Source organism: Cladophialophora carrionii, assembly GCF_000365165.1.
Source record: "Cladophialophora carrionii CBS 160.54 unplaced genomic scaffold supercont1.4, whole genome shotgun sequence".
NCBI lineage: Eukaryota > Fungi > Ascomycota > Eurotiomycetes > Chaetothyriales > Herpotrichiellaceae > Cladophialophora > Cladophialophora carrionii.
In genome coordinates, this window is record NW_008481829.1 from 91,694 (window position 1) to 107,719 (window position 16,026).

General features: G+C 53.2%; 6 protein-coding genes across 6 annotated transcripts; 2 read left to right on the forward strand and 4 right to left on the reverse strand.

The window, feature by feature from the left end:
* Positions 1–1,311: 1,311 nt before the first annotated feature.
* G647_04700 (uncharacterized protein) lies at positions 1,312–2,556 on the reverse strand (the record flags this gene model as incomplete). Its single annotated transcript, XM_008729039.1, has 2 exons — positions 1,312–2,433; positions 2,485–2,556. The coding sequence occupies 2 exons, from the start codon at positions 2,554–2,556 to the stop codon at positions 1,312–1,314; spliced, it is 1,194 nt and encodes a 397-aa protein (XP_008727261.1).
* An 896-nt stretch (positions 2,557–3,452) lies between these two features.
* Positions 3,453–4,055, reverse strand: G647_04701 (ribonuclease P protein component; the record flags this gene model as incomplete). Its single annotated transcript, XM_008729040.1, has 1 exon — positions 3,453–4,055. One exon carries the CDS (start codon positions 4,053–4,055, stop codon positions 3,453–3,455), a length of 603 nt encoding a protein of 200 aa, XP_008727262.1.
* A 335-nt stretch (positions 4,056–4,390) lies between these two features.
* Positions 4,391–4,996, forward strand: G647_04702 (eukaryotic translation initiation factor 1A, Y-chromosomal; the record flags this gene model as incomplete). Its single annotated transcript, XM_008729041.1, has 2 exons — positions 4,391–4,411; positions 4,568–4,996. 2 exons carry the CDS (start codon positions 4,391–4,393, stop codon positions 4,994–4,996), a joined length of 450 nt encoding a protein of 149 aa, XP_008727263.1.
* A 1,123-nt stretch (positions 4,997–6,119) lies between these two features.
* Positions 6,120–8,960, reverse strand: G647_04703 (uncharacterized protein; the record flags this gene model as incomplete). The annotated part of the gene is made up of 1 exon (XM_008729042.1): positions 6,120–8,960. The coding sequence occupies one exon, from the start codon at positions 8,958–8,960 to the stop codon at positions 6,120–6,122; it is 2,841 nt and encodes a 946-aa protein (XP_008727264.1).
* A 464-nt stretch (positions 8,961–9,424) lies between these two features.
* G647_04704 (uncharacterized protein) lies at positions 9,425–11,306 on the reverse strand (the record flags this gene model as incomplete). The annotated part of the gene is made up of 3 exons (XM_008729043.1): positions 9,425–10,562; positions 10,612–11,191; positions 11,240–11,306. The coding sequence occupies 3 exons, from the start codon at positions 11,304–11,306 to the stop codon at positions 9,425–9,427; spliced, it is 1,785 nt and encodes a 594-aa protein (XP_008727265.1).
* A 1,485-nt stretch (positions 11,307–12,791) lies between these two features.
* Positions 12,792–14,921, forward strand: G647_04705 (uncharacterized protein; the record flags this gene model as incomplete). The annotated part of the gene is made up of 1 exon (XM_008729044.1): positions 12,792–14,921. One exon carries the CDS (start codon positions 12,792–12,794, stop codon positions 14,919–14,921), a length of 2,130 nt encoding a protein of 709 aa, XP_008727266.1.
* Between the last annotated feature and the right edge of the window lie 1,105 nt (positions 14,922–16,026).

Below are 16,026 nucleotides of genomic sequence, written 5' to 3' on the forward strand. Positions count from 1 at the left end.
CCGTTGTTGTAGGCAAAAGGTGCCACAGTGCTTGAAGTGTTGGTCCATGTGCCGTTGTTGTAGGCAAAAGGTGCCACAGTGCTTGAAGAGTTGGTCCATGTGCCGTTGTTGTAGGCAACACTGTTGGTAGACGTGCCATTCGAGAAGTCAGAGGTAGTGGACGAGGTGCGGACAGTGAGAGGTACGGCGGTAGTCAAGGCCGCGATGCTGAGGAGACCTGCCACGATGGATTGTGCGTACATTTCGGACTGTGCTTTGCTTTCTTCGAGTGGTTGGTCAAGGGTAGAAACTGACTGCTACTGATGGCTTGGCTGGAACGAGTGGAAGGTAATGAATACACTGAAAAGGGTGCAGTGTCGATTAGAGTAAGATAGTGAGCGTGTTAAGGAAACAAGACAGAGACTGACGATAGGAAAGGGAGGTAAAGAGAGTGTTGGTTCTGCAGTTGGTATGTATTCAGTTGGGATGCTGGGAGGAAGGGTCCATCCGTACCAGGCCGGTGTTCATTCGCTCTTATACTTAGGATACATGATTTTCGGATCCCTCGACAGCCACGGACGTCTGGGCACGCTGCAACGTGTTCTGAGCCAGTCTGGCGTGGCATGCTTCGAAAAGACCACGAGCCAAAATCCGACATCAGTTGTTTCTTCGTCCTGGCTGCTTGGCTGCAGATGCGCAGCACAAGGCTGAGCTCTGAGTGGCTAAATCGGCAATCAAGCTTGCGGCTGGGTACGAGGCACGGGATTAAGTCCAACTGAATGCTGACACCACGGAAATAGAACCAACCGGTGCAACTGATAATTCTCCGAGTTTCCGTGACTTGCTGAGGATGTTGTATTTTTCCCAGTAGAGGTGTTGGTCCGATGTCGATTCCTTAATAGTCTTTCGAGGCCTGGGACGAGGACATCTCGAGCACGAAATCCGCTCAAGATTTCTTGGTCCTCGGGACTACGCCTGCCATGTCCTGCAGGAAGCTGTTTGCATTGACGACGAGTGCCGATAACTCGAAGCCGTCTGCTTCCGAACATGGCAAACAGCCACAGCTCAGCTTACCTCCTGGAGACAGAAGCTGAACCCAGAAATGATGTTTTCCGCGCGTACTGCCATTCCCTCCCGTGCTTGTTGTCTCGCGGTGCCTGGACCTTGATCCAGATGGTAATGTGTTTAATGCTCAACGGCCAGACGGACTGGACAGCAGAAGTCACCACGATCGCAGTCGAGCGGAATGCATCACTCTGCGTCCTTCTGGGGCACGGCCACCTCACAGGGCTTCTGCGTGAGAATGTTTCTGAGATCAAACTGGTTCTGGCATCATAATGCGACATCTTCCATCTCGGCGCCGTTCCCATCTTTAGGTTTAGATGGGTGTTGGGCCTCATGCGATTCTTCTTCATCGTCGTCATCGTCATCATCCGCGTCTGCTGGCTCTTCGTCGGTGGCTTTTCCCTTTCCTTTTGATCCAGTTGTGGGTTCCTGATGATCGTTCGGCTCTTTCTCTTCCTCTTCCTCCTCGCCGTCCCCATCGTCGTCATCATCGGCCGGTGTCGGAGGTAAATCTTTTTGTAATGGAGGCGTGGGAAGCACCTCTGGACCCGGCTCTCCGCTGACTGTGCTTTCTCGGTCAGGGCTCTTGGGTGTTGGTTCTTTCGGCCGTTGAGGGATATCGGCTTGTTGCGGCGCGGTTGTCGTAGAAGGGCGAGCTTGTGCGAGTGAAGGATTAGATCCGACTTGTCTCTGTTTGGGATCTGCGTCGAGATAGTATCCACGAACGCCGATGATCTTGCCTTCCCGTTCACAACCTTCGACCCACTCGGGTCTCACAATCGGGATGTTCATCTCATTTGCCCTTTCCCACTCTCGTCCACGACCTTCGGTGCAAACAAAGTGGGTGGTATCGATTCTGATGGTGTCGTTGATCTTGGCTCCAATGCGTTCAATGGCCATCTCGAGGCTCTCTCTCAGTTGTGGAGGAAGGATTCCAGGAGTGACAGTTATGCCGGTCAAGTTGTTCATGGTGTGCGTCTTGACGGCCAGGGTGTTACTCGTATACACGCCACCACTTGTCTTGAGTACGAGGTAGAACGAGTATTCCGTGTCGATCTGCAGCCCGCTCATCTTCGTGCTGAGCGTCTCGAGCGGACGGGGGATATTTCCTGCTTTGCTTCCATTGCGGTAGAGAGCAAGCGATCGCAGAGTTGTGGTCGCTAACTGGATCGGGTCCCATTCAAGGACGAGGGACGTTTGAGTGGCATTTCGGAGTCGGAGGACAGGCGTTGCTGGGACGTTGATGCCATAGGTGTTGAGTATCCGGGTCTGTAGCGCCGCGAACGCCGCTTGTGCTTTTTGTTCGGCCTCATGGTTCTGCTTGACTTCGATATCGACGATTGAGCCGGAGGTGATCGTCGAGGGGAGTAGGATGGAGGGAAACTCAATCTAACGCGAAATGTGAGCACCATGCGCCAGTTCGCGACTTGTCCGCCTCACCAGTCTCTTGTCTTGGGTGAGGAGGACCGCAACTCCTGCGTCAACCTTGCCCACCGTCAAGGACACCAGCATCTTGGGAGCTCAGGTATGGCTGTGGAAGCGTGGGGACACGGAAGCGAACGACCTGAAGGGAACGGGCGAAATCAGAATGTGAGCAGTAGGGTGTCGCGTCTGCAGCAGAGCGGAAAGTCAATGGAAATTCCAGGTCACGTGCATCTGCGAATTCCTCCTGATCCCCTCAGGGGTGAAGGCATAGTGAAATTGAACGAGACAAGCAGGACAGATGATATTTTCTGGCTTACAGCAACATGCGTCCTGAGCAGACAAGCTTTCCACCCTACAATAAATTTACATTCGCTCGAGAGGGTCTCTCACCCGACACTGATGCCGCTCAATTAGCACAGATGCTTCACATCGATGAGAACCGAGTATTGACATCACATGTCGCCCAAGCTTGCTCCTGTTTCTTCATTTGCTCGAGGAAAGCAATTTGCTACAAGTCTTTCCCGTGTCGGTTTGCCACCACCTTCATGATATCCTGAGAACATCGACGTGGCTCCGCAAGCACTCGTTTGCGACTCTAGTAAGGCGACGGTGCAGTAAGAAGAACTCCAACAGACTTGCCCGTTTGCACACCACTCTTGTGGTCTTCTGGAACCATTCTCCATGCAACAGGTGAGAGCAATATCTTTGTTGAGGAGCTTGACGAGCTCTCAGGGAACAACTGTGACGAAGGTCGGTTGTGGCCAGATATCGAAGTGGACGCTTCCTCCGCCATTGATACCAAATAACCCCGAATACCAAGTCAAACAGGGTTTCTGAATTCCGAACTGGTTGGAAGGATTGGTCCTCTGAAGGGCAACATCTGCGTCTAGAAAAGGGACGAAACACAGTTAGTGCCGTTGGAAAAGCATTCCTCGGCGCTCATGCGGAATCCAGTTGTTTGCCAAAGGGGGCAACCGTCTCGCTCACAGGAGTTTCCGCCAGAGAGACCAAAGCGATGATGAAACTTCTCTGGGAGCCTGGGTGCTCTCTCCACCATCCCAATGTTCCTTGTCTTGCCCGGATTTGACTTTAGGTTCCAGCTGTTGCACCTTCCGGACCAAAGACTTGACCAAGGCGTTAGACGCGCCGACGAGTTCGTGGTGAGGACAAGTGATGCCACGATCAGCGAATATGAGGATTTCAAGCGTGCCTCTCAGACCAGGGATATATTTCTTGCCGTCTTTTGGTCCCGTTCGCTTCCTCCCGTTGTGATAGTAGCCATGATTTTTCAGCGCTTCTGCAAATGCGCCGGCCCATCTTCGCTTCAGGCGGTTGCGCAGCACGGCTTTGTTGACCTGCTTGGAGCTGATGTTGGTGATGACACGCCAGGAGAGTCTGTCAGGAGGGAGTCGCGAGTAATAGTCGACCACTGCAGCGCGTTTGGGGCTGTACCGATCGACGATAAATTTATGGTCGAAGAGTGTCGGGACATTCTCGCTGGGAGTGTAACGTGCTTTTAGTCCGAAGCCTAGCGCTGCTGGGACTGGGAGGTTTCTGAAAGAGCGACTGAGCGCAACAGGTGCCATCGAAGAGACATCTTTGCCCGGCGAGAGAAAGGACCTTGGGGAGGCGGCCTGGGCGGCGCACGAACAATGCAAGGAATGCTTTGGGGGGCCTGCCAATCACGTGCCTCACGTTAATTAGTGTCTGCCGCACCCAATGACTGCGAGCCTCGTTGCAGGCGCAGGCACAAACAACGTCAACCGCCCGCGCACTGATCTTCGCTTTATTTCGCAGTCATTCTTCCCAAAATCACCTACACCACCCCTCCGAGAGGCAGTCCACTAGAACAATTTCTCACGAACCGGCTATCACTCCACACTGACAGACCGACACACTCTCCTGCTGAGAACCGCTCAACATGCCTAAGAATAAGGGAAAGGTGAGTCTGCAACATCCCACTTCCACAGCCGCCACACCGCATGCCGCCTGCCTCATTCCACACAAATACCCCGCCACCAGCGAGGGCCACAAACAGCAGCCAACAACCACCTCTACACAAAACCCTGGACATTTGCACTAGCTCACGTATGTCTAGGGTGGTAAAAATCGACGTCGAGGCAAGAACGAAAACGACAACGAAAAGCGCGAACTCACCTTCAAGGAAGAGGGCCAAGAATATGCTCAGGTGCTGAAGATGTTAGGCAACGGCCGGCTCGAGGCTCTGTGCTTCGACGGCGAGAAGCGCCTCGCTCACATCCGGGGAAAACTACGCAAGAAGGTCTGGATCAACCAGGGAGACATCATCTTGCTGTCGCTGCGGGATTATCAGGACGAGAAGGGCGATGTGATTCTGAAGTACAGTGCCGACGAGGCGAGATCACTCAAGGCGTACGGAGAATTGCCCGAGAGTGCGAAGATCAACGAGACGGATACCTACGGTCATGAGGGCGTGGACGACAACGTCGAGTTCGACGAGGATCGGGACAGCGACTCGGACAAGGATGTCGACATCGACGACATCTAGACGGAGAGCGGCGTTGCTTTTGCATCCATCGAGATTGACGTGGCTGCTCCAATGCCTTTGATGGGGTGGTGCAGCAGTCTTATGAACAGCATTACTCAAATACGACCGTGATCATGACCGATGGGAGTTCGGGCGCTGGATTCAGTTTTGAATTAGAAGTTTGCAAAACGTTCTTTGTTTACACACGAATGCTGCTATGCATGTTGATTCAAATTCCAAGGCACGAAGTGTCCTTCCATTTGTTGATGATTCTGCACAGGTAATTTGGAGCCGGTTTCTGAACCCAGTGACTGCCGCCATTGCACTACACCACATAGAGCGCCCACCGCACCTATTAGCCATTCCCAAGATCCCAGACTCCTCCTGTCCGCGCCTGTACGCCCCGGTGGCCCCAATGGGCTCATTGAGCCTCCACCCTGAGCGCTTGTCAACGTACCGGGAATCCGCGGCCTGTGGTATAGCAGCAACTGTAGGCTGAAGCTCTGTAGTCACACCCATGGTGCTCACTCCAGCCGATTGTGACTGGAGAATTTTGCTGGGGTGGCAGAGTCGGGTTCGGTATTGGTGATGGAGGGGCAAGCGGAGTTGAGCTGGGTTAGACAATTGTATTTATGATGTAGATGCCTGAACTCTGGCTCGAAGATTGGGGTGACAATACAGTTGTCCACGGTCCGCTTCATGCCGGTCTGATATTGGCATTTAGCGGACTTGTTGGTATAGTCGAGACTGGTGGAAGAGACAGTAGTTCGAGCGATGAAGATAACGTGGGAGAAAAGCCAGCGCCGGCAGCCAGTGTGACACAACTCCCATCCCTATTGGTGTGGCTACACCGAAGGTAGTAGTATAGGGCAAAGGGAAGCTCTTGACATACCCCATGAGGTAGGCATATCTCAAGACACAGTGACCCTGGGCTCGGTCGTTTACCGTCGTAAAGCCACGTCAAAGTATTATATCCGAGTCGTCGAGGCGAGCTGGATGCTGGGTTCCAATGAGGCTGTGAGATGCGTGGAGCGGCCCTGTTCTGTCTCGTATTGAGGTCAGGCACGCTCCAATGGACCGAGTGTGCGTTCACAGATTGATCTTCACGGCTTTCGAATTGATACTCCGTAATCTGATCAATGGCTCACATGATTTGATCCTCCTCGTCACCGACCCTCCGAGTGAAGAATCGGACAATCTGGCGCCCAGCTTCTCGGCCAACAAGGGGATCCAGCTCTTCGAGGCTCATGTTGGCAACCTCTAGCACATTTCGAGTTTCCAGGTACAGCCGACTTGCATTTTTGTCAGTCACTCCCGGGATGGTTCGCAGCAATTCCTGAGGACCTGTGTTAAACGTCCTCTCTTCCGGGTCTTCGCCAGCGGCTAAGCCGACCTGTACCGCTTTATATGGATCTGGCTCTTCCTGCTGTTTCTTGAGTTCTTCGAAGATTTCGGCAGTCTGGTATGGTGATGATGCCCAGATGATCTTCAGTCGGGGAAATCGGATCGTGAGAAGAACAAGTTTCGTTTGCAAGCTCCTCGTCTCGGCATCGGGCGCTTTCAACGTGCCCGATAAGTCGGCGAATGGATCCAGGGTGAAGGACTTGTTCTGGTCAAACTCGATCAGCAAGAACGGATACTTGTAATGCTGAAGCATCGTCTCTGCTTGATTGTAGAGCCGTCCATTGTTGAACGAACCGATCAGGTCCGGAATCGACTTCCGCTCCACGCAGATATCGGGCGAAAGGACGTAGTCGGCAACGGTAAGTTGACACGGCACTATTTGCATACTTCGGCCGTGGAGCAAACTTGGCAATGATGAACGAAACTCTCTGACATCGACAACCACGCGTGGAGGGGCTGCCGTGGCTGCAAGTCGTCCGCCGCCTGCAATCCTAGTATTGACAGTACGCAAAAATGCCTCCTCCGGGTCAACGTTAGCGTCAGCGAGGGTGACTGCCATGCTGCCCCGCTCTTTGATGAGCTTTGTAAAAGCGTCTTTCTCTCGTCGAACCGCGGATAGGTACCGCTGTTCTTCGACACTGTTGCCGTAATAGAGAAAATAAACTCGAACACTCCGATCTGAATGACTTGATCTGTACACCTCGACCCTCCGTATGAAATCTGCGGATGGTGAAAACATGATGATGTACTTCGGCCTGATCTCTTCGAGCAGTTGGTCGTCTTGGTCGCCGTCATATGGGTGTACAACGATTTGGTCTTCCGGGGTATACAACTCAAAAAAGTCTTCTCCAGCTTCGGTCAAATCGTCAACCATCACATCTTCTTTCTGAAGGGCTTCGGCCCCTGTCGGTCGCAGATCTGCAAGCAGACTGGCAACGTGTGCTGCTTTGTCCTCGACCATGGCAACTGCCCCACTAGCTGTGCGGAAGGGATTGAGCCCTGAAGCACCTCCACCTCTGACGCGTCTTCGCTTGTTTGCCGGTGCCTTGCTGTTGAGGCGAGCAGAGGCGGTATTGTTCCCTTTGATGTTGTTGAGCGATTTCTGGTTCTCCTCGAAGAGTGAGGAGCTGACTTGGCTAAATGTATCTCTCCATACTAGGTACTCTCGAAGCTTTCGTCGTAACATAAACTCTGCAGAGCCCTTCGCTTCCTGCTCTTCGATCTCGTGAGGAGCTCGACCATCATTCGTGTCTTGCGGAGTGGGCTTTACGTGCATGGTCTGAAGATATTCGCGTATTTGCCGGCAGGTCCTCAGGTCATTACACATCACCAATATCGTCTCGTTGGAGTCGCTTCGTGTCGGCATCAGATATGCATCAGTCTCAATTTCCTGTAAGAGTTCCGCAAGGACCGCCCATTTTGGTTGCTCTTCCAGGACCGGCGTCAAAGAATCGGGCAGCTTCGACGTGGGCAGAGCGCCGTGGTCTTCGACTTTTCCAGAGTATACTCTGCCCCTGGCTGAGTTGAAGATGACTGCAGCGGCATCCATGTACAGCCAAGGCGATTGATCTTGCTGCCTGGAATTAGGCGGTGGAGAATGCGTCGCAAGGACGGTGTCGAGATATTTGAGAAGCGACACGCAGTCGTAGCTGAGAAGAGAGTGTAGGATGGTCCGCAACACTGTCAGGTCATTTGCGATCTGTTTCGTTCGCCAACTGATTCGGTGCCAGACCGGGTCAAGTTGCCTACGAACAATGGCGTCAAAGTTTTGGTGCAAGGCAGAGTCTAGCGTCCAGTCGTCCATCTCAAGGCCTGAATTGGCCTTCTTGAGTTCTGATATACTGGTCTCGACGCATTCCATGACGGCCTGCTGGATTGCTTTCATGGGTGCTGTCATTTCGATCTCCAACTCAATGACTTCCGCTTTCTTCTTGCCCTCTAGGCTTTGCGCAATGGAGACGTGGAATCTTGGCCATAGGGAAGGCTTTCTCAAGAAGAGGTTTCGCATCATGCTCGCCAGGGGTGCATATGATGAGATCAGTGGTTCCGGAGAGTCGCTGAAGGCTTTGAGAAAGCCGATTTTGTTGTGCTGTCTGAAGCTTCTGACGATGAACGCTTCGATACTGGTAGCGACGACTCGCTCCGCATGGAGAACCACAAGCCCGGTCACAGTTTCTGGGTCCAGCAGTTTGGAGAGGAGATCCACAATCAAGATGCGGCCGGTGACTGAGACGATGCCCCCCTCTGAGTAGATCTTTTCCCGTGCTGTCACTGTGGCCTTGTCAGTATTGATGACGCGAAGGCCTTTCGCCAGAGGAGTTCGGGAGATCGCATAGTGCTCTGCCAGTGCTTCGCCGATCCACTCATTTTCACGATCTTCCGCTCCTACGATGATGACTAGCGAATTGCCTGCTGCATCGTATGTATGCAACAGATTGGTCACGATTTTCAGGAGGCCCAATCCTCGAGCGAGTATGACTAGGACATCTTCTGCGCGCAATAGTTGATAGATTTCCTGCTGGAATTGCTGCGAACCGGTTAACAAACAAGGGCGGAAGAAGGTGTCGTGGCCTTCATACATAGATAGTGCTACATCAAGGAAGACTCACCAAGGGAAGCGAAAGCTTGACCGGCGGCTGAGACGTGGCCGCCGGCATTTTACATTGTGCTCTGAGCAGAGGGACAGCGAAGACTGAATCGCCCAGTTGAGATACGAGGCAGACGACCAAGAACAAAGTGCCACTGGGCTGTGGCGAGGGCGGGTCAGGGCCTGTGCTCCGCCGGAATAGAAGTACGGCGGACCTCAATTACAGGGATCTCTCTTGACAGACGAATCCCTGGTAAGGTGCAGGTTTCTGCTTCCTCTACTAAAGAAAAACATTTAGATGGTTGTATACCAATACCTATATACTCATGTGGGTATCTATGTGACCAAAAGTAAGATTCATGAACTCGTACAATCATTTGCGATTGGCTGGACTTCCCAACGCTCCGGCATTGCAAATTGTCGATAGAGTGAGACAATCCCACCACCAGCTGCCCTGCTCATCTCGGAATGAACTCTGGCTTCTTGTACCTGTTGACCTGTGGTGGCGCCTCGTCGTCGTCGGGATAAGGGGGCCGCGGTGCGCCATAAGGCCTGACGGGTGAGATATGATGTAGAGGACGAACAGAAGGGGCTGGATCGTTGATGGGAGTTTTGGGAGGTCTGGGGGGTGGTAGTTGCGACTGATTATATGCAGAGACAGAAGGTGGTTGGTGCACCACCATCTTGTCGTCTCTTCCTCGGTATGGCAAATCGCTCGACAACCGTGGGGGGGTTGATTCTCCAGGAACCAGCACGAACTTGTCTTCTGATGGAGCATATTGGTCTGGATATGGAGGGTTTCCAGGTACACGATAATGCTGAGGAGGTGTGGTTTGGTATGTTTCTTCGTCGGCAGGTAGCTCAACCGCGTGTGGGTGAGACGGGGTTGGAGGCAGGTTACTCTGTCTCAGTGACCAGCTAGACTCCTGGGTGTATTGAGCGAGGCGTTCTTGTCGTCGTTTCATCAGCTCGATCTTGGCGATCTTGGTCGCCATCTCCATTAGTGCCTTCTGTACCGGTGGTTCATTCAGGTACTTCCTCGTGTTGATCGTCATCGGCGACAGATACTGCCATTCATTCATGGCGAATTCGCCTAGGCCAACAGAGACGTTCAGCCGGCAATAGTTCTCGACAGGCACTCCGCGCTTAGCGAGCTCTGTCTTGAGCATTTGTTGGTGCGTCTCCTCACAGCCCTCGATCTTAGCAACAAGCCGGCGTCGAGCTTCGGCAAAAGCCCCCATACTGCCGCCAACGAATCCTTCCCACCACTCATGTTGTCGGGCGTTCGTGCCTTCTGGACGTTTCCCTGTGCCAATGCTGATAAAGGCGCCAACCTCTCGACCCGGCCACTCGTTCACTGCTGCCTCTTCGAGAAGCTGTGGTGCTGGATTGTACTTTCCTGCGCCCTCGTCGATGAAGACGGTCTGGCCGATTTGGATTGGCTTGAAGGCCAGACCCACAGCGGATGTGGCTCTCCCAGCTTCCCAGATCTTGCAGTTGTATTCAGGAGGAGGCTCTTTGCGGCTGTCGTAACTCCGTAGTAGGATAGATGTACCAGTTCGAGGATTGGTACCTTGTAGCACCGCAGTGACCGCACTAGTGCTGTCAGTTATGGCTTAAGTCTGCACCTAAAAGGCTCACTTACGTCTTGGTTCGGTTGGGCCGGTGGTCGTATAGACTTGCGTTGGCGTTGCCCCAAGCTGGGAAGGACGGAGAGACGATAGAGTTGCGGATCGGTGTTGAGGGGCTGTTGATCGAGTTATTGCTCCTGATGCTCATTGATCTTCTCATTGCAGCGGTGCTCGCGGTGCTCAGGGGGCTCGTTAGATCTTGAAACTCTCTTCCCCCGGATGCTGTGCCGTCGTTTCCCTCGTCTTCGAATAGTGTGTGTTCCTGGACACATAGCTTGATGGCCTCCTCTAGTTTGGACGCCTTAAAAAGCGTATGTTTGTAGGGAATGCCTGCGAATGTCTTGTCGGTCTCAAACACTTTTCTCGTCATCTTCACATAGACGTCCATGCACGTCTCAAGATCCATGCGCAGTCGGCCTAGCATGATAGCGATCAGTCCTCCCGTACCGGTGCCGCCAATGAGATCGAAGTAGTCGCATGGCTTCGGGGTGCCAGTCTGGCCGTCGGGCGGTTTCCCTTCGGTCTCGACGTAGACTCTGTGCATCAGTTCTCGAAGGATAATGAGCATGGAATAGCCGCGCACGCCTCCGCCATCTACCTGCGTCAGTGTATCGCGGCAAATACACGGAGAGGTTCACGAACCGAGTGAGAGAATGCGCAGAGGCGGGCCTTTGGTGGTGTCTTTGCGCCTGAGATTGTTCTGATCCATGTTGACTGCCAAAGCCTTCTGAGGGTATGGGAGATTGAAGGATGGCGACGGGCAAAAGAAGGTCGTAGTGAAGGTGGTTCGAATTTGTTCAGCGCCTAACTCATCGCGTGCAAGGCGAAATGCGGTCGTGACAGCCTATGGGGAGCACTCACAGGTTGCATGAACGCCTGGGCGCAGCTTTTCAAGCGTGCCGAGTGAGACAGTGACGTTGCTGCCTCGTTTGCGTTAACCGAGCTAGGCTTCCCTGCCTTTCTGGCGCTTCAGCCTCTCCAGGCCTTAATTCACTGGAGGTTGGAGACTCGGGGGGCACCAGGCACCGCCAGAACCAACCGCAGCGACGCGTCAGTGTCGGGAGCCCCATATCCGAACCTGATCTTCACCTCGGAGTACCCACCTTCGCGACGGTGGATGCCTGGAACTCCCCGTACAGCCTTGTTGTTCTCAGCCTTTACTCTACTGGGTACTGTCACGACTTGTTAACCTCCTACTTATCTTGGCCTGGGCAAAGAGTGGCGTAATGACACTCATGACAGCAGCTAGGTGTAACACAGTACACAGCTCCCGTTCCTGCTCTTTGCGTCCTGGCAACCTCTACGGTGCCGCTTGTTGCAGTCTCCATCCGACGAAGAATTGAATGGCAGCCAAGACAATTCCCCCAACATCTTCCCTTGTCGCAGAACATCAAAAGTACAAAGGCCGCGAGACTGCTAGCTAACGACTCGTGCAGAACAGCCGCTTCCGAGTCCGTTTCACACCCTGCCGCCTTTGCTCAGTCTGCTGCGGTAGATCCAGGCGTTTCGTTGACCAATGAAATCCTGCATGGCAGCGATCCTCTTCCAACGACGAGAACCTGAGTATGCTCTTTCTTCAGCTGCCCGCGTATTGACGCACAAGTACCGCGTTTTCTGGAGTTCTGTGCTATCCCGCTGTCGATACACTCAATATTGCGCATTCTCTCTGCGTTGCTGTCGGACCTACTCCATACTTCCCCCTCCAACACATTACAATCCCGTCGCTGCCTGCGCTGTGTGGTCTTCTAAACGCACTTCGGCGTCATTCAGTCTGTTCAAGCATTCCCTGGATCACCGCCATCTCAAAAATACAATAACTTGTTCTTTCAGCGCAGCGTCGACATTGGAATGATGTTCTTTTCCTAGTAAGCTCCACACCATTTCCAGCCTCACCGCTCCTCAGCCAAATGCAGGGCTGATAGACGCGTCCTAGGCCGGTCCAGTGCCTTTGCTGCCTCCTGCCGTTCGCCAGTTCTGTCGGCAAACGCTGGACCTACACAAGCTCGCTTCCTTTCTGCTCAGGTCTTGCGCATATGCAGTAGTTAGGCAGCGGCCGGGTCCTTGCTAATATAACAACGTCCGAAGACACCCGACCGATGTGCATGTCTCGATCTACATACGGGCGATGAAGGTTCTGCCTGCTGGATTTCACTGTTAAAAGTAGCCGATGTCTCTTTCCCCTGACCGTCGAACCATGTCCTTCCACAGCCACCCAGACAACAAGCGTCCACAAGCCCTAGGTGAATCTGTCGAGTCGCGCGTACGAATTTCCTACCAGATTGAGACTGGAAGTACTAGCAAGTACATCGACCTTGGGACAGGGTCCGCCAACCCTCGTTCCGAATACCATTGTGAGATCCGGTATGACGGAAGTGTGAAAATCTGGAACGTTATCGGCAACCACAGGTTCACAGTTGAGTACGAACCGAAGCAGGTTCTATTCGAGGCCTTGAAGAAGCGCAATGCTGGAGGTGACTGGGTTTATCTAGATCCGCGATATGACTCGTGGACCCCAAATGCTGGCGGCCAACCCAACACGCAGCTGGTTGTGCGCATGCTTGACGATTCGCCGACTGCTACCCTTTCCCGTGAGCATGACACCCTGAGGAATTCTTTGGCTACCACAAACGTCTTTCCTCTCGCTCGATCATATAAGCTGTTCACCTGGGTCAAGCTGCATTTGTTGGACGCTTTTCGCAGCCGGAAATGGCATTCTGAGTTAATTGTCCGACTCATAACCGAAGCAAAGCTTGGCCACGCCCGCAAAGATACCCGGCAGCCAGACCGCGATGTGATGATGGATGGTGTTTCGGGTACCTCAGAGACGCTTGACCCGCATATGATGGCCTTCCTCGACGCTGAAGAAGCCGCCATGAAAGCCGAACGAGTGGACGGCGGAGCGATTACGGCAGCGGTAAGAGCAATGAGGACTTCATTATCAGGACCAGAAACGAACACCACATATCGATTACCCATCAAAGCAATGTTTGAGTACCAAGGCAAGGCCGTCAGAGACGTTGTGCCACTCGCAGAAAAGGGGTGTTCGGTCGATTTCTCCCCTTTCGATGACATCAACCCGTCTCAGCAGAAGGCGATTCAGAACATCTTCGCGTACCCAGTGTCACTCATTCACGCTCCCCGTGGCTGTGCATTGACGGCGACTATCGTCTTCGCGACGGAGGCTATCCTACGTAAGGCTCCGAAAACGAAGATCCTCGTTTGCTCGAGGTCAAATGCTGCAGCGGACCAGATCGATTCCGGGTTCAGCATACGTCAACATCTATGCGGTGTTCGGTTCGGACATCTGCGATTCTTGCCGCGCACGACAGACGAGCTCCAAGATGTTCGAGTCGTCATTTGCACGTACGCAACGTCTGGGATTGAGCGACTCCTGAAACACTGGGATGCTCAGGTCCTTATCGGTGACGATGCTGGCAGCATCAGGCATTACGAATTGATTGTCCCAATCTCTGCGCATTTAGAGTCCCTGACCCGGTTGGTTCTCCTGGGCGACCACATCCAAAGTAGTCCTTCCGCATCCACAGCAGCGGGACGCATGGCCTGGGATAAATCGATCTTTGAGAGCATGATGGACAGAGAATGGCCCCGGCAACTGCTCGACGTCAACTACTTGACGCACTCGGACCTGTGGTATCTGACAAGCTTTGTCTTCTATCGCAGCCTAATTTCAGCGGCACGAAGCACGACCAACCCAGGGCCGTTCTTGACCAAACTCCTGACGAGATTCGAGGCAGGTGTGCGGATCGAGGACAATCGTGGAGGCACCGCGAGGATCTCTTCGTTTGCACATTTCTTCGACATCCGTGACAGGCGAAATGAAAGCATCGACCCCGAAGTTAGCTGTGTGGAGACGGTCGTAAACGCGTTACTTTGCAGCGATGCGTGCAAAGCAGATGAAATAATCGTGGTTCATGGCTCGCGCGAGTATCACGATCTTCTAACATTCAAGTCCACGAGCAATGGCTGGTCGGCCGTAACCATCGAACACGTCGCTTCGGCTCAAGGCCTCTCTCGGAAAGTTGCCGTTATCTGTCTACCGCGGAGTGAAGAAGAGCTCGTCCACTCGCCCATGAGCCAGCGGCGTAGCGTTAGTGCCATGATGTCGCTTGCCTCGGATGTATTCTTCGTCGTTGGAACGTGGAAGTCTATTTGCCTTCTGGACCACACGAACGACCTGCAACGAGTGCTGTTCTGCATGGACGAAACAATCGAGAAATTCCTGCTCCGAGTCGGCGAAAGGCCCTACACCTACAGTGTAGAGGGACTGGTTACTGCGAAGAACGCAGAGGCACGGGGATCGTAGATGACAGACTTCTAAAAGCGAAATGGGACTGCTGAATACTGTAGCTCGGGCCATGGAAAATGTACCATCCTTTGTTGCCAAGCTGCAACCTATCGTCACTGCCAGTGCTAGATAGGTCGATATTGATAGAGTGATAAGAGTATATGCGGCGCTGCTGCCGGCTTAGTTCTGACGACAAACAGCCGGAAGCCGGAGCTGGCTAGGAGTTCGAATGGGGAAACACGCACGTGACATGCTACAAGAACGTGACTTACGTAATTGTTGCCAAGCCGATGGATTCTGTGGCGCGGGTGGCGGCGTGTCCTCGTTACCTTCGAGACCCCACACAATCCACCACGCAACATTCAAGGCCGGCGACGCCAAGCGACCTTGCGAAGTTTTGTCGGCTCCGAACGTGGCTGAGTACGAGTACCTACTTTGCCTGAGATACGTACAGAGTACGAGTACCCTCGTATCATATCATGCAAAAGAGCCTGTTCTTCATCTTCCCTTTGTGATTAGCCGCTCGCCGCTTTGCTCACCCTCTGGCTCACCTGCTGCTTCCCCTGACCGCTCCCCGAGTGTTCCTGTTGTCCGCCTGAGCCCTTACGAGTAGTCTTCTCTCTTCCTCCTCGTCTGTCATATCGATTTGGTCAATTTTTAACTCTATACGACGAGACCTGGTCTTGAGATACTAGGGGATCACAACATGGCTCCATTCTTCCACGATGCTGGAACTGTCGGGCTGGGGTACAGTAATGATGTTGCCCTCTAGAAGAAATCCCTTCCCTGTACCCTGTATTTTGGACAACTACCTTAGGTGACTCGGTTACAATTAGAAGGGTTGGCACCACAGTATTTCACTCAATCCGGTCTGATCAAGCGGCAAGCAATCTGTTGGCCTTTACTAAATCACTTTGACACACTCGTAAACAAGACCTTTCGAACGAAATTCAATGTCTTCCTCTCATCTCCTCTCCCTCCCCAATTGCCTCCTTCACGCCAAAGCAGACCTCTCTGCGCCAAGTCCATACCTCCGTCCCAATCGTCTCCCGACCCGTCTCGCCGCGCCGAGCTCCATCTTCGGCGCTGGATGCGGTTCGTAGATATGAATTCCCCGAACGTT